The sequence below is a fragment of the Scyliorhinus canicula genome, chromosome 13 (assembly GCF_902713615.1).
Source record: "Scyliorhinus canicula chromosome 13, sScyCan1.1, whole genome shotgun sequence".
In the NCBI taxonomy this organism is placed as follows: domain Eukaryota; kingdom Metazoa; phylum Chordata; class Chondrichthyes; order Carcharhiniformes; family Scyliorhinidae; genus Scyliorhinus; species Scyliorhinus canicula.
In genome coordinates this window covers 18,249,017-18,274,465 of record NC_052158.1, presented here as the reverse complement: position 1 = coordinate 18,274,465, position 25,449 = coordinate 18,249,017, and the positions used below count along the sequence as shown (strand labels likewise).

The following is a 25,449-nucleotide window of genomic DNA, read 5'->3' as shown; positions in this document are numbered from 1 at the left end:
CCCCACTAACGGAGGAAGGAAGGGGGGGAGGACAGGAAGGGGGGGAGGAAGGAAGGGGGGGGAGGAGGAGGGGGGGGGGAGGAAGGAAGGGGGGAGGAAGGAAGGGGGGTGGAGGAGGAGGGGGGAGGAAGGCAGGGGGGGAGGAAGGAAGGGGGAGGAGGAAGGAGGGGGGAGGAGGAAGGAAGGGGGGAGGGAGGAGGAGAGGGGGGGGTGCGTGGGTACCGGCCTTCAGAGGAGGGGGGACGGGGGTGTGGGTACCGGCGTTGAGAGGGGGGGGGGGACCCGGCGTCGGGGGGGGGGGGGACCCGGCGTTGAGAGGGGGGGACCCGGCGTTGAGAGGGGGGGTTGCGGCGATGAGGGGGGGTTGCGGCATTGAGGGTGGGGGGTTGCGGCGTTGCGAGAGATGGGGGGGTGGCGTTTGGAGGGGGGTAGGGGTGGTGGGGAGGGGGGGTAGGGGCGTTGGAGGGAGGTAGGGGTGGTGAGGGGGGGTGGTTGGGGTAGGGGGCAGCGGCGTACAGAGGGGGGGGGCGACGGTTGCGTTGGCCCCGGGCATCCGTCGCCCCCCCTCTCTGCACGCCGCTGCCCCCCAAACCCCCCCCCCCCTGATGCCGCAACCCACCCCCCGATGGCCGCAACCCCCCCCGATGCCGCAACCCCCCCCCGATGCCGCAACCCACCCCCCGATGCCGCACAACCACCCCCGATGCCGCAACCCCACCCCCCCGATGCCGCAACCCACCCCCCCCGATGCCGCAACCCACCCCCACGATGCCGCAACCCACCCCCCCGATGCCGCAACCCGTGGCCACGTCGGCGGGACTTCGGCCATCCGGGCCGGAGATTTGTGGAAACTAACAAAAAATGAATCCCGCCGGCGCCAGCTGTTTTCAGAGGCTGCCGGCGGGATTTGCACAGCGCCGGTTTTTGGCCGGTCAGAGATTTAAAAACCCTGCGGGAGTGGGATTAACGCCGCTGCCGGCCGATTCTCCGACCCTGCGTGGGGTCGGAGAATTTTGGCCCACAAATCTCCGGCCCGGATGGGCCGAAGTCCCGCCGACGTGGCCACGGGTCACGTCGGCGAAAATCACATTTGCTTTAAAACGGCGTCAACCATCATCAATGGTTGACGCCGTTCAGTGTCGGGGGGTGGGTTTGCGGCATCGGTGGGGGGGGTGGGTTGCGGCATCGGGGGGGGTGGGTTGCGGCATCGGGGGGTGGGTTGCGGCATCGGGGGGTGGGTTGCGGCATCGGGGGGGTTTGCGGCATCGGGGGGGGTTGCGGCATCGGGAGGGGTTGCGGCATCGGGGGGGGTTGCGGCATCGGGGGGGGCATCGGGGGGGGGTTGCGCATCGGGGGGGTTTGCGGCATCGGGGGGGGGGGTTGCGGCATCGGGGGGTGGGTTGCGGCATCGGGAGGGCATCGGGGGGTTGCGGGCATCGGTGGGGTTGACGGCATCGGGGGGGGTTTTGGGGGCAGCGGCGTGCAGAGAGGGGGGGCGAAGGATGCCCGGGGCAACGCCCCCCCCCCCCCCCCCTGTACGCCGCTGCCCCCCTACCCCAACCACCCCCCCTCACCACCCCTACCTCCCTCCCAATGCCCCTTACCCCCCTCCCCACCACCCCTACCCCCCTCCCCACCACCCCTACCCCCCTCCAACGCCACCCCCCCATCTCTCGCGACGCCGCAATCCCCCACCCTCAACGCCGCAACCCCCCCCTCATCGCCGCAACCCCCCCCCCCTCAACGCCGGGTCCCCCCCTCTCAACGCCGGGTCCCCCCCCTCAACGCCGGGTCCCCCCCCCTCAACGCCGGGTCCCCCCCCTCACACCGGTACCCACACCCGTCCCCCTCCCTCTGAAGGCCGGTACCCACACACCCCCCCCTCTCTCCTCCTCCCCCCTTCCTTCCTCCTCCCCCCCTTCTTCCTCCTCCCCCCTTCCTTCCTCCGTCCCCCCTCCTTCCTCATCCCCCCCTTCCTTCCTCCGTTAGTGGGGGGGGGGTGCGGCGTTTGTGGGGGGTGGGGGAGTGCGGCGTTGGAGGGGGGTAGGGGTGGTGAAGGGGGTAGGGTGGTGAGGGGAGGGGGTTGGGTAGGGGCAGCTGCGTGCAGAGGGGGGCGACGGTGCGTTGGCCCCGGGCATCCGTCGCCCCCCTCCTCTGCATGCCGCTGCCCCTACCCCAACCCCCTCCCCTCACCACCCCTACCCCCTTCACCACTCCTACCCCCCACTAACGCCACACACCCCCCCCCACTAACGGAGGAAGGAAGGGGGGGGTGAAGGAGGGGGGGGGACGGAGGAAGGAAGGGGGGGAGGAGGAAGAAGGGGGGAGGAGGAAGGAAGGGGGGGAGGAGGAGAGGGGGGGGTGGTAACCGGCCTTCAGAGGGAGGGGGACGGGGTTGTGGGTACCGGCGTTTGAGGGGGGGTGGACCCGGCGTTGAGGGGGGGGACCCGGCGTTGAGGGGGGGGTTGCGGCGTTGCGAGAGATGGGGGGGCGGCGTTGGAGGGGGGTAGGGGTGGGGGGGCGGGGTAGGGGTGGTGGGAGGGGGGTAGGGGTGGTGGGGAGGGGGATAGGGGTGGTGGGGAGGGAGGTAGGGGTGGTGGGGAGGGGGGTAGGGGTGGTGGGGAGGGAGGTAGGGGTGGTGAGGGGGGGTGGTTGGGTTAGGGGGCAGCGGCGTACAGAGGGGGGAGGCGACGGTGCGTTGGCCCTGGGCATCCGTCGCCCCCCCCTCTCTGCTCGCCGCTGCCCCCAAACCCCCCCCCCAAATGCCGGAACCCCCCCCCCCAAATGCCGGGTCTGTCTCTCTCCTCCCCCCCCCCCCAAACGCCGGGTCTGTCTCTCTCCTCCTCCCAAAAATCGCCAGGTCTCACCACTTCCGCAGCTGGTGAAACTGACGCGTATCGCATCAGTCAGCTGCTGGCCCCTCCGGGAACGGAGAATAGCCGCCTTAAAGAAGGCCCCGACGCCCGCGTCATCTACTCCAATTTTGCTCGCCGGAAATCGGCGTTACGACGGTCTGCAGAGAATTTCGCCCTATATATTAATGATTTGGACGAGGGAACAAACTGTATGATCTCCAAATGTACACACGTACAGACCCGCAGCGCCCTTTGAGGTCGGTATCAGCAGATGGAGCGGCTGCAGGGGCTCGGAATAGCTGCTGCGGGGGGGCTGGGGGGCTGTTGACGCCGTCGTAAAACGCGACAGCGTCAACACAGCCCTCAGGAATCAGAGAATCCCGCCATCATTCCCGCTGGCGAAAGGATCAAGAAGGAAGGGGCGCAGGATTCAAGTGATTTTGCAAAAAGAGGCACTGGGGGAGGGGGGGGGGCACACAGGATGGGCCGAATGCCCCCCCCCCCCCCCCCATCCCATCCCGGAACAATTCTGGTGCTAGCAACCTGTCAAAAGAGCGAAGACTCTTCAGACCGTCTCCTCCGCACCTTCCGTGCCCGTCCTGGGCTGCTGGGTTATCCCGCACAGCAGTCCCCGCCGGTCCCCTTACCTCCTCCTCCTCCTGCCGTGGCCGCCAGTTCAATCCACACGGCGAGTTGGAGAAACTTCCACATGATTGATGCCCAACCGGCTTCTGCGCCCCTGCAAACGTCCCCTTCACCTTTCCGACCGGCGGCAGAGGAAAGGAAAGTTGTCTATTTGACAGAAACTGTCAGAAACTTGCATAAGAGACAACATGATGGGCGCCACCCATAGCGCACACGCTGCACCGGGGACAGCGTTTGCATTAATGCCCCCAGTGCTCCATTCATAATCTGACGGGAAGAGCAGAAAATATCAAATATCTATCATTTGCTGCCCCCTGCCTGCTCACACGCTCAATTTATTCCTTCCCTCCCATTTCATTTCACTGGGGTGGGGCAGCCAGGAACAATTTGGCGCCAAATCGGTGAAGTCCCTCTCTCAGGATCGGGGTGCTCTGGCTCAGACCCCCCCCCCCCCCCCCCCCCCACCTTGCTGCAGCCTGTGATTTAAACACACCCCTCTAGTGCTACCTCCAGGCTCCTGGCTGCTCACACTGTGTCCTGTAAATGTTCAGAGAGATTCTGGTGATGTGCAAGCCCACTCTGGCTGCCCTCCCATCCCCACTGTATCATCAACGGGATGGGTCAGACTGTTTCCTGTGAATTGCTTCCAATTCACACTGTCAGAGTGCTGGTCATAGAATCTACAGTGCTGAAGGAGGCCTTTCGGCCCATCGAGTCTGCACCAGCCCTTGGATAGAGCACCCTACCCAAGCTCACACTTCCACCCGAACCCAGTAACCCCACCTAACCTTTTTTGGACACTAAGGGCAATTTAGAATGACCTAACCTGCATGTCTTTGGACTGTGGAAGGAAACCGGAGCACCCGGAGTAAACCCATGCAGACTCCGCACAGACAGTTACCCGAGCCAGGAATCGAACCTCGGACCCTGGAGCTGTGAAGCAACTGTGCTAATCACTGTGCTACCGTGCCGGTCCATTGGCATGTCCCGAATCCCAGAACAAATAGCCCCTCCCAGCCGGAACACAAATTGCTTGCTCTTCAGTTCCGGCAGGGAAGCTGAGGGCTGGATTCTCCGCTCCCCCAGCCGGGTCGTTCTTGGCAGCGCGCCATTCCCTGGCCTCAGGATTCTATCTTCCCGCTGTTTGTCAATAGGATTTCCCAACGAAGCCACCCCACTTCACCGGGAATCCCGTGGGCAGGGGTGCACTGCCGGCGGGACAAGTGAATCCCAACGGCCAGAGAATTCCCACTTTAGTCTCCCAAGGTGGGAATTGTGTTAGGGGCGAGGACCAAAAACGGGGTTCGCATTTGACGTGCAAATCCGTTGCGAGTCTCCTGGCGCCCACCCCACCCGCCCCAATCAGCTTCTCGCCCAGAGCAGGCGGGGGACATGCCGAGTACTCATCTGCATTCATTTCAATACAATTATTGGGCAGGAAGCATGATTCAATGGCCTTGTGGGATGCTCCCCACGCACCTCCACCACCACCACCCCAGGAATCACAAGGGTGTGATTTGGTGCACGTCCTAAAAGGCGCCACAGATTCTGAGGGGGGGGGGAGCAAGGAAGAGTGTCCTTCGGAACTGTATTCTGGGGTGTGGGGGGGGGGGGGGTGACCTGGGGATCGTGCTGGTGGGAAGGAGTTGACCTCAGGGGGTCTCCTTGGAATGGGGGGGCCCTGTGGCTGACTCTGTACATTGTGCGGTTAAAGAGTAGCAACGCACTCCTTAGATGTTACTTTCAGGCACCTGACTGTTGGTTCCTGTCAGTTTCATGTGAGAGCTGTGAGGTCTCCCGTCCATTTAGATTTCCTGCACCCTAGCACCTGGAAATCTTCATAGTTGTAGCAGCGTTCCAATCGAAACGTGGGTGTGGCCTTGATTGATTACAGGAGCCCCAGATATTGGCAGACTTCATGGAATTCCTTTGATTGGCAGCTTTGATTGACAACTTTGATTGACAGGAGGGGATTATTTGAGTTGGTACAAGGACCAGATGCTGCAGTAGCTGCTGAAAAGATTTATAGACAGCCCATGTCAGATCAAAGAGGTCATCGGGTGACGCTCTATCCAGGCTCAGACACTTTCTTTCGGCCCCACAACTCGACTGTCTGGCCCCATTTTTATCACATGGTATGATTTTAATCTCGCACCTTCCTAGAGCAATAGAGTTTAGCCAGTGTGCTGCCTGCCACCAGAGCTGTCCAAGTGTGCCATTGAGGTTTGGCCTTGGCCCGAGACCATAGGACATAGCAGCAGAATTAGGCCACTCGGCCCATCGAGTCTGCTCCGCCATTCAATCATGGCTGATATTTTCTCATCCCCATTCTCCTGCCTTCTCCCCATAACCCCTGATTCCCTTATTAATCAAGAATCTATCTATCTATCTCTGTCTCAAAGACAGACACTCAGTGATTTGACCTCCACAGCCTTCCGCGGCAAAGAGTTCCACAGATTCACCACCCTCTGGCTGAAGAAATTCCTCCCCACCCCCGTTTGAAAGGATCGTCCCTTCAGTCTAAGATTGTGTCCTCTGGTTCTAGTAGAATAGTCACTAACAGAACCTCTAACACTGTACGGTCGTGAGTGAAGAGATTCCCAGTTATTGCTGAGAAGGGTCCTCCAACATTGTTTAATCCAGACGCACTAAATGCTTCATTAGTGTTTTACAAAAAGCAAGCTGGCCGAATCATCTGTCACCATCGGATGGATCATTTCACATGTGGCACTTACGTTTTAAAATACACAGCAATTATTATTTTGCTGCACATTCTTTCATTTAAAACGGGGACAATTGCCTTGCTGATTCTCTTCATCCATTCACAGATCCAATTAATATGGGAAACCTCTTCTGGTTTTTCAGGTTAACCGACATCCCATAATTGAATTTACCATAGAATTTACAGTGCAGAAGGAGGCCATTCGGCCCATCGAGTCTGCACCGGCTCTTGGAAAGAGCACCCTACCCAAGGTCAACACCTCCACCCTATCCCCATAAGCCAGTAACCCCACCCAACACGAAGGGCAATTTTGGACACTAATGGCAATTTAGCATGGCCAATCCACCTAACCTGCACATCTTTGGACTGTGGGAGGAAACCGGAGCACCCAGAGGAAACCCACGCAGACACGGGGAGGATGTGCAGACTCCGCACAGACAGTGACCCAAGCCGGAATCGAACCTGGGACCCTGGAGCTGTGAAGCAATTGTGCTATCCACAATGCTACCGTGCTGCCTCAATTGTTTTGAGGATTGTGGATCAAATCGCTGGCATAAGCGGCGTTCCCTTTCAAATTTCTAAATGAATGGGGGAGTGGTCCTGAAAGAGACAAAAACCCAACTTAAACCTTTCACCCCAGAACGCATCCTGCAGGTGGAATAAACCCGGAATCAGTAAGACTCAATTAGATTTCCCCAGAGCGCCAAGGAAACGGCCAAAGTAGGGACTGGGGAAAAAAATCCAGGTGTGCACGTTAAAACAAAGGGCAACTGATGAATAAATAACCCAGACCGAGACTTTAGAAGGGACGATAACCTGAATGTGTTTCTCTGTCTCTGTGCTGATCAATCGACCTGAAGATCTGAAACAGGAAACACTTTTAAATTGAGTTCTGTCTGTTTCTGACTGTCGGCTATTCAGTCCTTGGCAGACTTGGAAAGCTGTGTGCTTTTGAAATCAAATCGGAGAGTCGTGAATACCGCCCAGTCCATCACACGAACCTGCCTCCCATCCATGGACTCCATCTACACCTCCCGCTGCCGGGGGAAAGCGGGCAGCATAATCAAGGATCCCTCCCACCCGGCTTACTCACTTTTCCAACTTCTTCCATCGGGCAGGAGATACAGGTCTGAGAACACGCACAAACTGACTCAAAAACAGCTTCTTCCCCACTGTCACCAGACTCCTAAATGACCCTCTTATGGACTGACCTCATTAATACTACACCCTGTATGCTTCAACCAATGCCAATGCTTACGTAGTTACATTGTATATCTTGTGTTGCCCTATTATGTATTCTCATGTATTTTCTCGCATTTTGTTTAATTCCCTTTTCTTCCCATGTACTGAATGATCTGTTGAGCTGCTTGCAGAAAAATACTTTTCACTGTACCTCGGTACACTTGACAATAAACAAATGCAATCCAATCCAATCCAGAAGGTGGGAGAGAATCTGGGCCGGAATTCTCCAGCCTTGATTCTCTGTTCCAGCCAGCAGCGCAACTCCTCCCGTGGGCTTCGGGGCTGCGTGCTGTGGCTTCAATGGGAAATTCCATTGACAAGCGGCGGGAATAGATAATCCTCCCGCCAGTGAACGGCTCGTCGCTGAGATACACGCGGCTGGGGGACCGGCGAATCCACCTATACTCAGCTACTCAGCTTTGTGTTAAATGGCTTCAATGAAATTTCATTTAATTGGCTCTGAGATTTTTTTGCACTTAAAAAAACCCCATTCCTCCGGGTTGGAGCTGCCCTTTTCTTTAGTGTATATTCTGGAAACGTTGCAAATTTTCCCAATCCCAACTTCCCCACTGAACATCTCTGCCGCTTCTTCAAGGGCCGGAACTAAACCTCGATGTCCTCTGAGATCCTTTTTGGAGAAACAGCCTTTTTAATAAATATTTACAAAATATATACTTACCGCCAAACATCACAGTATCGATTTATTAAACATCTGTGGCGGAATTCTCCCTTTCTGAGACTAAGCGTTGACGCCGGGTAGGATTTGTGGCGTTCCACGACAGCAAAACAGCACCTGGACTGGTTCGAAGACCGCTGAGGGGCTAGCACCGGTTCAACGTGGAATACAATCGATTCCAATGAGAAACGATGCTGGATTCACCAGGTCGGGGATTGACACATGGGAGGCTGACAAGCTGCAGCCACTCATGAACATTACACTCCCACACACACTCATCCCAGCCAACAAGATGACACTGGTTGCGTTGGAGCGCGTCTATACAGCTGATGGGTCATCTGGGGCCAGAGGGCACCTAGGAGGGGCTTGGAGGGACACACAAACGACCACTGGCCCGAGGTCACCATGGGCAGTCAGCAGAGTGCGCAGCTGCATGGTTGCCTTGCAGGCCACGGCAACGGTGTTCCGTGCCCATCCACTCCGACCCCACAGCCCACCTCCTGGCCACCCCCTTGCTACTCCCCCCCCCCCCCCCCCCCCCACCACTGCCCTGACAGAAGCCTCCTGGCCAGCGGCACGACTTTCAGCAAACTATTGCAATCTTGGACACTTTCCTACTCCCTCTCTCTCCCTCTGCAGTCACGGTGCCTGGTTCACTATTTGTGAAAGCACACGTGAACGACGCTGTCGGGAATTCGCCCCGGTGGAGAACCGTGGCGGCCCCGGAAAATACCAGGTCAGGCCCACTAATGACATGCCAAGGGTGTTTACTGTACGTGCAGAGTGGAATGCATTGACGCCACCGTCAAGGCACCGGAGAATTGCGATTTGGCGTGAAACTGGCACCGCCCACTATTTTGGCGTGAAAATCAATTCGCCGCCCAATCGCGTTTTCCGATTCCGGCATCAGCCGACAGAGAAACTCCTGTTTATTTTAGTTAAAAAGAGGGCGAGTTTGGGGAAGACATGAATTACAGGAAGAATGGGAGGCCACAGGGATGGCTTACCATTTGCCTCTTGCCATATCAATGCCATAATTATCATGCACTCGCCAATTTTAATGCCGTCAGAATTATTTACATGGAATAATATAGAAATGCACAACATAATTGAAAAATGCAGCCAAGAAAGGGGACAGCGACAAATATTAACAAATTTAACTGAACGGTTCAGGTTAATTCCCGGAACGATCGGAATCTTTCTCTCTCTCATTTCTTAAAAAAAATAATAAATTTAGAGCATCCAATTAATTTTAGCGTGGCCAATCCACCCAGCCTGCACATCTTTGGGTTGCGGGGGCGAAACCCACGCAAACACGGGAAGGATGTGCAAACTCCACACGGACAGTGACCCAGAGCCGGGATCGAACCTGGGACCTCGGCGCCGTGAGGCAGTAGAGCTAACCACTGCGCCACCATGCTGCCATAAATATGTCTAATGAATATGATTTGAGATTTGTTGCTGGCTGTGATACTGGGCTGGATTGTCCTGTTCCCCAGCCGCGTGATTCTCGGACGCGCGCCATTCGCTGGCAGCGGGATTCTCTACTCCCCCGCTTGTCAATGAGATTTCCCATTACAGCTGCCCCACGCCGTCAGGAAACCTGGAGACCGGGGTGCGCAGCCGAAGGGCCAAGTGAATCCCGAAGACTGGGAAATTCCAGCGACTGCCTTTCCCAATCTTTCTTGTTGATGGCCTGAAACGGCAGGTAGTCCTTGTGGAATCTGCGAAAACATGTAGCAGGGGCCAACCTTCCATCTCCATGGAGACAGCCCTACCCCTTGGCTGTGATTGGCCATTGCCGGTTGGTGCATTGTGAGCAATCGACAGAGCTGAAAGAAAGGTGGGTTTGCCGTGAAATTGTTTGTCTCGTTGATGTGCTCCATGTTACTGAAAAGGTTGTGAGCCAGTGCCCCAGACAGCACAGTTGCTTTGGGACACTGCCGTTATTGTAAACAGTGGCTATATTTACCTTTACTGCAAAGCTCCCAGCAAAGACACACGTCTCTCAATAACTATCATCGTCAGGCAGGTAGCTTCATTTCAGCCTCTTAAGAAAGAGCTGAAAGCCAGCACAATATGGACATCTCCACCACACACACCGCTGCCAATGATCAGACAAGAAAGGCTGTAAATTATTGTTAAAGTGCCAGGTCCTCGAGTGGCTGCCCTGTTGTCTGGAGTGTAGCCACACGGCCGGAAGAAGGTGGCGTGATGTTCAATCCTGATCACCCACCGGGCATCCTTCCTCACCTCTGAGAGCACCTGCCTCTCTCACATTCCTGCTAGCCGAGAGCCTCCCATCCTCGTCAATGACAAACCAGCAATTCTGCCTCCCAGGCTCAACATCCAAGAATGGCTCCGGGGGAAGAGGCAGTCGTCGGCAGGGCCTGAGGCTCGTTGCCATGGGGCCACACAGAGGCATCCACTATCACCAGAACACGATGCGCACCATTACTGATGAGGTGAAGGGAGAGATCACCCAGTCTGGAGGCCGTGGGTGAAAAGAGGGGACATGGGGCAGTGTCCGTGACCATGCCAACCAGCTGTTGTGGGCAGCAGCTCCTCAAGGCAGCGTTGGGCGGTGGGAATGGTGAGGGTTGGTCAGCCTTCGTACGAACGATGACCATGGGATTTGGGAAGACTTGAGGGTCATGGGATGGATGACTTTGTCGACTCTCTCTCCTTCTCCCCCACCTTACAGATTAAAGATGAGTATTGGTTTACAGCCAGCCCAGCTAGCTATACCGCTGGTGGCAGCTGCCAAGGCAGATACAGGGAGGCGAGAGCGCCATGGCCAGCCCAGGCTAGATCCAGCACCACATGAGCCTGCACCTGAACATCAAGGGCCTGTCGCTGAGGCTCAAATAATCATAGTCAAAGAACAAAGAACAAAGAAAAGTACAGCACAGGAACAGGCCCTTCGGCCCTCCAAGCCCGTGCCGACCATGCTGCCTGACTAAACTACAATCTTCTACACTTCCTGGGTCCGTATCCCTCTATTCCCATCCTATTCATGTATTTGTCAAGATGCCCCTTAGATGCCCCTTAGACGTCACTATCGTCCCTGCTTCCACCACCTCCTCCGGCAGCGAGTTCCAGGCACCCACTACCCTCTGTGTAAAAAAACTTGCCTCGTACATCTCCTCTAAACCTTGCCCCTCACACCTTAAACCTATGCACCCTGGTAATTGACCCCTCTACCCTGGGAAAAAGCCTCTGACTATCCACTCTGCTGTCTCTGGAATGTTCCTCGGTGTGACTCAGAGATGTTTACAGCATGAAAACAGGCCCTTCGGCCCAGCCTGTCCATGCCGCCCAGTTTCTATCATTAAGCTAGTCCCACTTACCCATATCCCTCTATACGCACCGTGCCCGTTCGGCCGAGGAGGGGGATCAGAGGACAGAGCTACTGTGGGCCATGTGTCTACAGGAGGCGCTGGTCTATTGATGAGCGGTTAGATAAGGTGCCGACAAAGACTCCGTCTCCTCCTCCAGCCCTACACCCCCCTCCGAGATCTCAGCCAGGACAAGGGGGCGGGCTCTCCTCCTCCAGCCCTACATCCCCCTCCGAGATCTCAGCCAGGACAAGGGGGTGAGCTCTCCTCCTCCAGCCCCACCCCCCTCCGAGATCTCAGTCAGGACAGGGGGGTGGGCTCTCCCCCTCCAGCCCTATCCCCCTCCGAGATCTCAGCCAGGACAACGGGGTGGGCTCTCCCCCTCCAGCCCTACACCCCCCTCCGAGATCTCAGCCAGGACAAGGGGGTGAGCTCTCCTCCTCCAGCCCTACACCCCCCTCCGAGATCTCAGCCAGGACAAGGGAGTGAGCTCTCCTCCTCCAGCCCTACACCCCCCCTCCGAGATCTCAGCCAGGACAAGGGGGTGAGCTGTCCTCCTCCAGCGCTGGTCTATTGATGAGCGGTTAGATAAGGTGCCGACAAAGACTCCGTCTTCACAGGGAGACTGTGGCACGTTCTCGCAGACCTGACACCAAGAGGAGGAGGAGGACACCTCCTCCCCGTGTCTGTGGAACTCACAGGTGCCCTGAATTTTTTCGCCTCCAGCTCTTTCCACAGCTCGAGCGGCGACCTTTGAGGTGTTTAGCAGACCAGCTCACAGGAGCTTCCGCGACATGACGGACGCCCTGTTGGCCCAGGCAACCTGAACTAGGCCCAGCAGGATGCCCAGGCAGCAGGACTTTCTGCCATCGGAGGGGTGCCTCAAGTCCAGGGGAGAGGGGCTCAATGGCACCCATGTCACCCTTAGAGCACCGACTCAACTGGGGTGCCCTTAATAAACAGGAAGACGTTCCACTCCCTTAACATTCAGTTACTGTGCGACCTCCAACAGAACATTACGTATGCCTGTGCACACTATCCTGGGAGCATGCATGATGCCCTATACCCTGGCACACTCGGGAGGTACCCATCGTCTTCGAGGGTCTCCATGGGGTTGGCTAGTGGGGGACAAGGCTTACCCGCCGAGGTCATGGCTAATGATGGCAGTGCGGAGGCCCCAGATAGAAGCGGACAGCCGATACAATGAGGCCCACTCTGCCACCAGGAGCATCATTGGGTGCTGCATAGACCTCCCAAAGATTAGGTTCCATTTGCTGCACCCGTCCGGCTCGGCTCAACAGTACAGCCCCCGGAGGGTCTCGCCGATTGTGGTCACGTGCTGTGTCCTCCACAACATGGCACAGCAGGGGGGGCGACAAGTTGGAGCAGGAGGAGGATGACGTACTGGGTGGAGGAGGAGTTCCCAGAGGATGATGGTCAGGATCACACAGAGCCGGAGGACCTGTGATAGCCTTCAGATTTACCAACTAGGAAGCTCATGGCCTGGCAGCTCCATCCCTATGCCCCCCAACCTTATCATCACACCTTGCCATACCTGATCCATTGTCCTACCCTTCCCATAACCTTTGACCCCTCTTGCGAGAAACCTGGTCTCCCGCCCTCCACCAAATCTTGCCACCTTTAGTAACCTGAGGAAGCAGGAGAAATTGAACATTAATTTATTTTAACTATGTACAAAGTCATGCGTAAAGCAGCATCTCGCTCCCAGTACAGCCTTTACTGGGAGGACTAGTCAGTCTGGGCCCTGTTTTGGCCCGGCTTTTATGTCAGAACTGAACAGGTTCCAGGTGGTTGGCCTGCGCCCCGCTCTCTGGGAAGCTCGTACTCCAGGAGTCCCGTGGGAAGATCAATGATTCTTTCCCCGAAGCCCTGGTGGAGGCTATGTCACGACCTTTTCCCTTCACCCTTTCCCTCTGTCCCATGGCCAGTGCTCACCCCCCCCCCCCCCCCCCTCCCACCAGCGTCAAGTTTGCAACACACCTAGGTTGTTGCCCTGAACACCAAGACCTAGATTATTAATATATATCACAGGAAGCAAGGTTCCACACATTCTATTTCAAATGACTGCCATTCATACCCTACACAGCTGCTCTGAAGTAAAAGCAGTATCACATTTTCATTTGATTTTTGTGAATTAATTGGGTAATTTAATTTTTTTTAAATTTAGAGTACCCTAATTCATTTTTTCCAATTAATGGGAAATTTAGCATGACCAATCCACCTACTCTGCACATCTTTTGTGGGGACGAAATCCACGCAGACTTTAGTAAGGCGTTTGATAAGGTTTCCCATGGCAGGTTGATGGAAAACGTGAAGTCGTATGGGGTTCAGGGTGTACTAGCTAGATGGATAAAGAACTGGCTGGGCAACAGGAGACAGAGGGTAGTGGTGGAAGGGAGTGTCTCAAAATGGAGAAAGGTGACTAGTGGTGTTCCACAGGGATCCGTGCTCGGACCACTGTTGTTTGTGATATACATAAAAGACCTGGAGGACGGTATAGGTGGTCTGATTAGCAAGTTTGCAGATTGATACTAAGATTGGTGGAGTTGCAGGTAGCGAGGAGGACTGTCAGAGAATACAACAAAATATAGATAGATTGGAGAGTTGGGCAGAGAAATGGCATATGGAGTTCAATCCAGGCAAATGCAAGGTGATGCATTTTGGAAGTTCAAATTAAGAGTATGTAGTCAATGGAAGGGTCTTGGGGAAAATTGATGTACAGAGAGATCTGGGAGTTCAGGTCCATTGTACCCTGAAGGTGGCAATGCAGGTTGATAGAGTGGTCAAAGAGGCATACAGCATGCTTGCCTCCATCGGACGGGGTATTGAGTACAGGAGTTGGCAGGTCATGTTACAGTTGTATAGGACTTTGGTTAGGCCACATTTGGAATACTGGGTGCAGTTCTGGTCGCCACATCACCAGAAGGATGTGGATGCCTTGGAGAGGGTGCAGAGAAGATTCACCAGGATGTTGCCTGGTATGGAGGGTGCTAGCTATGAAGAAAGGTTGAGTAGATTAGGATTGTTTTCATTGGAAAGACTGAGGTTGAGGGAGGGACCTGATTGAGGTCTACAAAATTATGAGAGGTATGGACAGGGTGGATAGCAACAAGCTTTTCCCAAGAGTGGGGGTGTCAGTTACAAGGGGTCACGATTTCAAGGTGAGAGGGGAAAAGTTTAAGGGAGATGTGCGTGGAAAGTTTTTTACGCAGAGGGTGGTGGGTGCCTGGAACCCTTTACCAGCAGAGGTGGTAGAGGCGGGCACGATAGCATCATTTAAGAAGCATCTAGACAGGTATATGAACGGGCGGGAACAGAGGGAAGTAGACCTTGGAAAATAGGCGACAGGTTTAGATCGGCGCAGGCTGGGAGGGCTGAAGGGCCTGTTCCTGTGCTGTAATTTTCTTTGTTTTTTGTTTGACACGGGAAGAATGTGCAAACTGCATATAGGCAGTGACCCAGGGCTGGGATCAAACCTGGGATCTCGGCGCCGTGAGGGAGCAGGGCTAACCCACTGCGCCACCATGCTGCGCTTTCTCTGGTGGATCTTGACCACCCCTCGAGATTGCTAGCAGATTCTCGGCTGCCATTTGAACTCTGAAACAGTGCTTTCAGCCACCGTTCACTCCGGACACATTCGGTTCAGAAAGAGAGTTGGGGGGTCACCCGATTTCTACACATGGTCACAGATTTGCAGGTCCCTTACCTCGCTTCTGTTCTTCCATGTCCGGAACTTCGGTAAGGCTTTCGGGATCTCCTCATTTAGCTCTCCCGGCTAAGCTTGCCAAGGAAAGATCCTCTTATCTCTAATCAGGATAAGGTAGTCCGGTTCGAGGTATCCAAGCACTCTTTATTTTTCAATAATTCACTTAATACATTTACATGAAAATATATTGAAATACTTTTGAGAGTACATTGACAAGTCCTTGAGATACTGAAAAGTGAAAGAACAGATTCAAAGTCCGCAAAAGTTACAAAATAGATGTCATTTCAACAAAAGGCTTTAAAAGTAATTTTCACGGATGCTTCAAGAGTCTCGGAAGGCTAAAATATTTCTCGTGATCAGTCATACAGATCACATTCTTAAGGGAATCTTTATCTATGGTTTAGACCCTTTTTTACTTTCTTTGTTCTCATTCTCGGCTGAGACCCCCTTGATTCGTTCAGGAAAGTGTCAATCACTGAAGAGGTGATTGGTTAATTAGCCATCAATCAATTACTCCAAACTAATTATCCTTCTGACACACCACGATTCTCATGCCTCCTGTCCCACGGTCAAACACCATACGTCATGCCTAGTCTCAGTTACGAGCCTGTTGCAAATTCGTTGAATGTACCCTCACATCGCTTGTCTACAGTATACCTTCTGCAACATTTGTCAGCACCTATAGACAGTCATGGTAAGGATTTGGATGTTTTACGACACGGAAGGCGCTACATAAATGTAATTTGTTGTTCCCTCTGACTGAATCAAAGTCTTTGTTGTGCAAACTGTCCTGAGGGGAGTCTTCAGTCCCAGTCAGAGACCCTGGCACACACACACACACACAGACCCTGACACACACATACAGACACACACACAGAGACACACATACACAGACACACCCTAGCTGGGCTGAGCTTCCATTTACTGGAGAGTGATGAAGGGACAGGCTCTGTCAGCCACCAGATCACATTTACACATCAGGAGCTGGGACATTGACTGCCTAATAACATCTTTAAATTCCTGTTCAGCTCCTGCTCCATCCACTTGTTAATCTTCTGTTAGTTTGAACAAATTGTGAAGCTGATTCTGCTGTTGGCTACTTCACCCGCAGTTTGTGATCATCTCACAAGACATGTTACTGAGACAGTGATGCTCATTAATAGGATATTCGACTGGGGTGGCAGCACTCAATGGGAGACAGTGAATCAGCCTCTTGTTGAACACTCTGGACAATATCCCTTTCCATTGACTCCCACTGGGAGTCACTGTGAGTGTAAATGCTGCCATTGAGCCCAGACTTTAAAATGTTGCTTCACCTGAAATTAAAATGTTGCTTCACCTGAAACAAGGGCCTCGTATCCATCCCCAAACCCAGTCAGAGTGAGTCCAGCACTGAACTGGTGGCAAGGACCCACTCCCTCTATTTTACCCCCGTCCCCTGCCCTGTTCTCAGTGAACGGCAGTGACCTCCTCATTCTAATCACTCCCTGGGTAAAGATATTTCTCCTGAATTCCCTATTGGATTTCTCAGTGACTCCCATATTTATGTCCTCACTGAATCTAATCTCCAGTTTAAAGGCAACGGACAGTTCAAGTGGTCATTCACAATTGTGCCAGCAGATGGCGGTGCTGCTCCATGTAAAGCCCTTCCAGCCAACATGGGGAAAGTGTGGATCAGGGTGAGAGAGATCAAGGGGGGGGATTTCAGGAAGCGCTGCTTCACACAAATGTTATAAAACGAAGGTGAGTAAATGTGGTTCAGATACAGACCAGCTGTGAGTGAACTGAATAGTGGAACAGGCTGGAGGGGCTCAATACCCAACACCTTTTTATAAAATTATCACTTTGACATGAGGATCTCAGGATATTTTTAAAAAATGAGTTTTAAATGTTGGGAATCAGAGGGATTTGTGTATCCATGAAGCACAGAAAGTTAACCACCAGAGACAGTGAACAATTAGGGAGGTTAATGGTATCTCAGCCTTTATTACAATGGGGTTGAAGTATCAGAGAATAAGTCTTGCTGCAATGTAACAGGTATTGAGTGTGGACACAGCTGGAGGGCTGTGGACAGTTTCAGTCTCCTTACCTGAGGAAACATATACTTACCTTAGAGGGAGCAATGAAGGTTCACGGAATTGATTCTTGGGATGAAACGGTTTTCCGATATGAGGAGGGATTGAGTTGGATGGCTCTATATTCTTTGAAGTTTAGAAGAATAAGAGATGATCTTATTGAAACATATACAATTCTCAGAGATCCTGACAGGGTAGATGCTGAAACTGGTCTAGAACGAGGGGTCACAGAATCAGGATAAGGGGTCGTCCATTTAGACTGAGATGAGGAGAAATTCCTTCCCTCAGAGAGAGTTGTGAATCTTTGGAATTCTCTCCCTCGGTGAGATGTCAGTGAGTATATTCAACACAGAGAGCGATATATTCCTGAGTACAAAGGGAATGAGGGATAGGATGGGAAAGTGGAATCAATGTTGATGTTCAGACAGGATCTTCCCGAATGGTCACATGTCCTACTCCGGAACCTATTCTGATATTCTCATTCCTGATACCACCACCTGGAGGTTACCTTCCAGTCACTCACCATCCTGACTTGGAAACATATCGGCCATTCCTTCACTGTCGCTGGGTCCAAATCCTTGAACTCCATCCCTAACAGCACAGTGGGTGTACCTACACCAGCTTCTCAAGGGCAATTAGGGACGGGCAACGAGGGCTCAGCCAGCGACACCCACATCCCATACAGGAGTGAAAAAACATTCTTTCTACTCATTCACTGAATCAATAATCATCACACCAGGTGTCAGTCCCGTCTTCAAATAAAATATTTATCAAGGGAGGAAACAAAATAAAGATTGACAATGAATTGTTCGAGAGCTGGGCACAGTTACCACAATTCAGGAGATTTTGCTTCATTCTATACCAGTCCAGTGTTTATGGGTCCCATTAGATTGAGATCGGGACAGTGGGATGGGTGGAGAATCTGAGTTAAATTTACAGAATAAACAATACAGAAACACACTCACCCCCTGACAGCACACAGCAGAGAATGAGGACAACATGAGCTGTTCAGACAGTGAATCAGGCTTCTCACTAAAACTCCGACCTCCCAAAACGTGTCGCACTGTGTTACCCAGAGAGCAGTGTGAGTGGCTCAGAGTTATTACCAAAGATATTAACACAAGGACTAAAGATGGGATAGAGTTTCCCGGTGAATGTGTCAGTGAAGGTGTACAGGTGAGACATGTCCTTAGCATCGTAAAATGATACCTGTCCTCCTTCATAATCCAGGTAAATTCCCAACTTCCAGGGTTTCACTTTCAGCTGGGAGATGGCATACGGAATTTTCATTGATTTCCAGCCAGAAAGCCAGGCGATGACCCAGAATCCATTCTCAGGTGACTGTGTGATGTTTCCTTTCCTGTTGACAGACTCTCTGCAGACACCCACAATCCAGGCAGTCTTGTTTCCAAGACCCACCTCCCAGTAGTGTCTCCCTGATGTGAAACTCTGCGAGCTCAAAACATACAAGCAGTTATCAAATCTTTTTGGTTCATTAGAAGGGGTGAAAAAGAGCTTGTCGTCATACCTCACACTAGTCAGATCCTTGGAAATGATGAGTTCATCGTGTGCTGTCTGTCGGTCCAGGGTGAGAGTTGCTGGAACTGGAAGAGAACATGATTGGGAAGCTGTTACTGTGAGAAAAACAGGAGTGAATGACGGGACGTGTACAGACAGTGATGGGACATCACCACATTCCTCAGCCCAGGAACTGTGGAAACTCAGGGACAGAGTGTCTGAAGAAATTCCTCCCCATTCCCTCAGCTCCATTCACTCAACAATGGCCCTAACAGACAGAAACATCGTAAATGTACAGAATAACGAGGATAGCAGCAACATGGATATGAATTGGGGTGAATGAGTTGTTGGTTGTTGTCAGACTGGACATAGATTATACATCAGTGTTCACAGGAGTCAGTGTTCGCACCCGACTCTCCCTGGTGTAAATTAATGATCTAAACCTTAATGTACAGAACATCATTTCACAATTAGCTGTGACAGGACAAGTTGAGAGAGAGTGATTAATAAGAATGCAGCACCCTAGTCTTTATTAACACAGAATAGAGTGACAAAGTTATATCTGTATAAAACACTGGTTAATCCTCAACTCTGTTCTGGGCAACACACCTGAGGAAGGACGTGAGGGCATTAGAGAGAGTGCAGGAAACATTCACCACAATGGTTCCTGGGAGGAGGAACTTCAGTGACGGACACAGATTGGAGAAGCTGAGGTGGTTCCCCTGAGAGAAGAGAACCAGAGGACACAGAATTTAAACTGATTGACAAAAGAAGCCACATTCGCATGAGGAAAAACCTGTTCACACAGCGAGTGTTTAGGGTCAGGAATGCAGTGTGGTGGAATCAGATTGAATCACTGCTTTCAAATGGAATTGAATCATTAACTGAAGAGGAACAATCAATGGCAGGATCAGTCAGAGTCAGCATGGATTTATGAAGGGGAAATCATGCTTGACAAATCTATTGGAATTCTTTGAAGATGTACCAGTACAGTTGACAAGGGGGAGCCAGTCGATGTGGTATATTTGGACTTTCAGAAGGCGTTTGACAAAGTCCTGTATAAGAGATTATTGTGCAAAATTAAAGCGCATGGGATGGGGGAAATGTATTGAGGTGGATAGAAAACTGGTTGGCAGAGAGGAAACCAGAGTAGGAATTAATGGCTTTTCAAATTGGCAGGCAGTAACTAGTGGGATACCACAGGGATCGGTGCTGGGACCTCAGCTATTCACAATATATATGAATGATTTGGACGAGGAAACGAAATGTAACATCTCAAAGTTTGCAGATGATACCAAGTTGGGTGGGTGGAGGAAACATAAGATAAGAACTAGGAGCAGGAGTAGGCCATCTGGCCCTTCGAGCCTGCTCCGCCATTCAATGAGATCATGGCTGATCAAGTGTGGACTCAGCTCCAATTTCGCGCCAAACACTTTATTCTTCAAACTGTGAACTGTGACGACGATTCAGGGATGCTACTGCATGATCTGGACAGGTTGGGCGAGTGGGCAAAAAAACGGCAGATGCAATATGATTTGGATAAGTGTGAGGTTATTCACTTTGGAAGCAAAAACAGGAAGACAGATTACTACCTGAACGCTTGTAAATTGGGAGAGGGGAGTGTGCAGAAGGACCTGGATTTCCTTGTGCACCAGTCGCTGAAGGTCAGCATGCACTGCAGCAGCCGGTAAAGAAGGCTAATGGTATGTTGGCGAGAGGTTTCGAGTATAGAAGCAGGGATGTGTTGCTGCAATTATACAGGGCCTTGGTGAGGCCACACCTGGGTTGTGTGTGCAGTTTTGGTCTCCTTCTCTGAGGAAGGATGTTCTTGCTGTCGAGGGAGTGCAGCGAAGGTTTACCAGACTGATTCCAGGGATGGCGGGACTGTCATGTGTGGAGAGATTGACTAGGTTGGGATTGCCCTCGCTGGAATTCCAAAGAACGAGGGGGGGATCTCACAGAGACTTATAAAATTCTAACAGGACTATGAAAATGAAAAATGAAAATCGCTTATGGTCACGAGTAGGCTTCAATGAAGTTACTGTGAAAAGCCCCTAGTCGCCACATTCCGGCGCCTGTCCGGGGAGGCTGGTACGGGAATCGAACCGTGCTGCTGGCCTGCTTTAAAAGCCAGCGATTTAGCTGAGTGAGCTAAACCAGCCCCTGGTCGATGCAGGGAAGATATTACCAATGATGGGTGTGTCCAGAACCAGGGTCACAGTCTGAAGATTCAGGATAAACCATTTTGGACAGATACAAGGAGACAATTCTTCACCCAGAGAGTGGTGAGCCTGTGGAAATCATTACCACAGGAAGTAGTTGATGCTTAAACATTGAATATATTCAAGAGGTGGCAAGATAAAGCACATGGGGATAATGTGATCAAAGGCTATGGGGAGAAAGCAGGTTTAGGCTATTGAGTTGGATGATCAGCCATGACCATGATGAATGGCGGAGCAGGCTCGAAGGGCCAAAAGGCCTCCTCCTGCTTCTATCTTCTATGTAACTATATAATTTGCAGAGCTGCAGAGATAAGGTGAAGGAATGGCCCTGGGGAGTTGATTTTGCAATGGGCTAGCAGGAACACAATGGGCCGATTGGTTTCCTCCTGTTTTGTAAACATTCTGGGATTCACAGAAAAACGCAATTCCAGACCAACCTGATTCAGCTGCAAATTAATTCTCCAGCCCAATCCCGGTTTCCAGTTCCTGCTCCGTAACCCTGTCGGCACCTTTAGTGTTGATCTGATTACTTTATAAATGTGACGAGCGTTTCTGCCTCAATCTTCCTTTCCCAGATCCAGACCACACCCGGAGTGAAAATAATCCCCTTTCACCCTCCTCCCCCTTACCCTGTATCTACTCTCCCTGATCATGGATCCCGAGATAATGGAACTTGGGGCTTCCTTTCTACTCAGGACATTCCTAATTTTATACACTCAATTAAATCTCCCCTCAGCCTTCTCGGATCCAATGAAAACAATCCCAATCCATCCAATCATAACTCAGAACTCAAGTTCTCTGATCCATCCAACACCCTCATTAATCTCCTCGGTAACCTCTCCAGCGCATTGACCAGAAAGATACAAAGTACTCTAGCTGTAGACTAACTAGTGTTTAATAAAGCTACTAAATTACCTCTCTGCTCTTATTTTCTATTCCATGGTCAGTACAGGAAAATATCCGGTGTGTTATCTGCACAACTTTATCCACCTGTCCGGCATCTGTGGACATAAACTCAAATCTCCCTCTGTTCCTCCACACCTCTCACTATCTTACCACTTATTGTCTATTCCCTTGCCATATCTTCCCTCTCCCAATACATTAACCTCATACTTCTCTGAACTGAGTTCCATTTACTACAAGACAAAATCCTGAGGAAGAGACAGAAGGTGAAGTCTGCCTAAGTTGGGAGTTCCTGTGCTTGGTCACAGAAGGGGACAGAGTGTAGTCATGGTAACTGGTATATGGAGTGAGGGGAAGTGTATCAGTGTTTTTTTAATATTATTTTTTATTAAGGGGCAATTTAGCTTCCCCTGAACATCTTTTAGTTTGTGGGGGTGAAACCCACACATGCACAGGGAGAATGTGCAAACTCCACAGGGACAGTAACCCAGAGTCGGGATCGAACCTGGGACCTCGGCGCCGTGAGGCAGCAATGCTAACCACTGCGCCACCATGCTGCCCGAGTGTATCAGTGTTGACAACGGGACATGTGGGGACCAATCGGTGCTCAGGGTTGAGGTCTGGCAATGTCCCTTAGACTTGTCAAAAGATCATGAAATAAATGTTTTCTTATAACCTGGGGAAATAAAATACCCCAAATTATACAGAGAACAACACCTGGTGTCATCCAGTGTTGGAGAAAAGCAGGAGGGAAAAGGGAGGGATAAATTTAAAACAATCATGATCACCAGAGAAAAAGTATCTGGAAAAGCGATGGGATTAAAGACGACTTGTCCCCTGGACCTGATGTCCTGCATCGCAGGATTTTCAAGGAGGGGCTGGAGAGAAAGTGGATTCATTGGTTGTAATATTTCCAAATTCCTGAGATTACTGATCAGTGATGGGGATACAACTATTTATGATCAATATTCCCGATTGGATGAAGAAACCGAATATGCTGCAGCTAAATTTTCCGATGCCACAAAGTGAGGTTGGGAAGTTGTGAGGAGGATACAAAGTGTCTGCGGAGGGATATAGACCGGTTAAGTGAGTGGGCAAAGATTTAGCAGATGGAGTATAATGTGGGAAAATGGGAGGTTGCCCACCTTGGCAGGAAGAATAGAAAAGCAGCAAATTATTTCAATAGAAAGTGACAGCAGAATGCTGCAGTACAGAGGGATCTGGGGGACCTTGTACATCAATCACTAAAAGTTAGTGTCCAGGTGCAGCAAGGAATGTGGGAAAGAAATGGAATGTTGGGCTTTATTGGAAAAGGGATGGAGTGTAAAGTAGGGAAGACTTGCTCCAACTTTACAGGGGATTGGTGAGACTGCAGCTTGAGTACTGTGTTCAGATCTGATCTCCTTACATCAGGAGGGAGAGACTCTCATTGGACAGAGTTCAGAGAAGGTTCACTGGGCTGATTCCTGGGATGAAGGGATTGACTTATGAGGAAAGGTTGAGCTCGTTGGTCTGTACTCACTGGAGTTTAGAAGAATAAGAGGTTGTCTTATTGAAACATAACATTTTGAGCGGATTCCTTCACCAGGGTCGATGCTGGGAGGATGTTTGATCTCTGGGCCAATCGAGGTGTAGGTGACACAGCATCAAATGAAGGGGCCTCTATTGAAGACAGAGATGAGGAGGAATTCCTTCTCGGAGAGGGATATTAGTCTTTGGAATTCTCTACCACAGAGAGCAGCAGAGGCTGGGTCATTGATTCATGACCGAGTTCCATAGATTGTTGATCAACAAGGGGTTAAGGGTCATCTGGGACAGGCAGGAAAGTGGAGCAAAGGCCCCAATTAGATCAGACATGATCTTATCAAAAATCAGAGCAGGTTCACTGGGCTGGTCCACTCCTGTTTTTATTCCTTCTGATCTTCTGATCATTTCATCAGTGTGTCAAACCTCATTAATCACGTGGATAACAGCAGGGAGACAGTAATATACAGAGAATGATACCTGGTGAAATCACGGCTCTCATTTCCCTCCACACTTTGATATATTTGAATGGTTCACCAGCGATAGCTACAGGTAACTGAGTGGAGACAGTTCCAGGCTTGTGAAACTCCATCTGACTCCTGTAAAAACAGGTCTGGAAATCAGTGTGTGTTAGAGAGACAGCAGTGATAACATCACAAAACTGTTTCTTTATATCTGCTTACCTCATCAACAGGTCTTGAATATCCTGAGGGGAAAGAAACAGAATAGATATGATCGAGTCAGATTAAAGATGTTTTGTTATTAATCTTGAGTAGAAATTGAGAGACCAAGATTTCAGTTAGAAAATAACTTTTACTTTTTACTTTCATTCCCTCTCGGAGCTCATCTTGTCCATCAGACCCACCTCCTGTCCCCTCCACCCTATTCACAAAAACTACTGATCTCCCACACTCCCCTCCTGGCCCCCATGTTAGCTGGGATTGTAAACTGTGTCATCTCTTCAGGTGTTGTCTCTCTCTCTCTCTCTCGTTTGAATCTACATCTTCACCCCTCTCCCCAAAAAACCCATCCTTACAAACTTTCCCTCCTCATTATTCTCGGTCAGTCTGCAGCCTTTGACACAGTCGATCACACCATCCTCCTCCACCGCCTCTCCACTGTTGTCCAGCTGGGTGTTCTACCCTCACCCGCTCCCATTCTTATCTCTCTAACCATAGCTCCATCACCCCTGCAATCATGTACTTTAACCCGTCCTCAGCAGATCTCAGTAGAACTCCATCTGCAGCAGTGTAAACATCTCCAGTTCCCAGCCCAGCTCTCTCTGAGTCCAATCATCAATCAGTGCCGTGGTTACGCTGTGTATAGGAATCACACTGAGATTATCTTACCTCATTTCCCATTGGACCCTTACTGACAGCACAAAGAGACAATCATCCAACCAATCAGATTGAGACCTTGCCCGATCCCAGAGGTTAAAGGTCAGAGGGCCCGCCCTCAGTCTCTGGAATGTTTCACTGGACAAGACAAAGAGATTTTGTACCTTGAGGAACTCTGGGGCCTCTTGTACCTCCAGCCTCGATTTAAGATCTCTTATTGCTGCTTCAAGAGAAGAGATTTCCTCCATGGTTTTGGTTAAATTCTTCTCCATTTCCTCGAATATTTTATTGCTTTTTCTCTCCAACTCTGCTTTCATCAGCTCCTCCTTCTCAAACAGGAACTTGTGCATCTTTTCAAAATCACTGTTGATTTCATTTCTCAATCTGTCAACTTCAGCCTGGAACAGATTGAACACAGAACGGAATAAACAACATTTATAATCCCAGAGTCCCTTGTCTCTGTCCACTGGGATATAGGGATAAAAATTTATATCCAGTACGAATAACAAACAATAACAGCTCACTGCCGGCTGAACAGTTTGATGGAATATTGGCTAATTGGGAGTGAGTTACAAACAAACATTGTGAAGTGAATCCAGTGGTTATTTATGAAATAATAGACATCAAGGGCTGAGTCACTAAGTGGAATCTAATTGTGGAATTCA

General features: G+C 51.3%; 2 protein-coding genes across 7 annotated transcripts in view; both read right to left on the bottom strand.

Annotated features, from left to right (window-relative positions):
- Positions 1 to 25,449, bottom strand: part of LOC119976501 — a 188,831-nt gene that overhangs the window by 62,179 nt on the left and 101,203 nt on the right. The window lies entirely within an intron of this gene.
- Positions 18,021 to 25,449, bottom strand: part of LOC119976332 (zinc-binding protein A33-like) — a 31,464-nt gene continuing 24,035 nt past the window's right edge. For 4 of the 6 annotated variants that reach the window (XM_038816790.1, XM_038816791.1, XM_038816788.1 and 1 more), the window contains 4 exons: positions 24,949 to 25,182; positions 24,131 to 24,153; positions 23,928 to 24,046; positions 18,021 to 18,884 (listed from right to left, as the gene is read on the bottom strand). In XM_038816790.1, the coding sequence (XP_038672718.1) occupies positions 18,349 to 18,884; positions 23,928 to 24,046; positions 24,131 to 24,153; positions 24,949 to 25,182 (912 nt within the window). In that variant the 3' untranslated portion in view covers positions 18,021 to 18,348. The remainder of the gene's footprint in view (positions 18,885 to 23,927; positions 24,047 to 24,130; positions 24,154 to 24,948; positions 25,183 to 25,449) is intronic. The other 2 variants (XM_038816792.1, XM_038816793.1) reach the window with 2 other exon arrangements.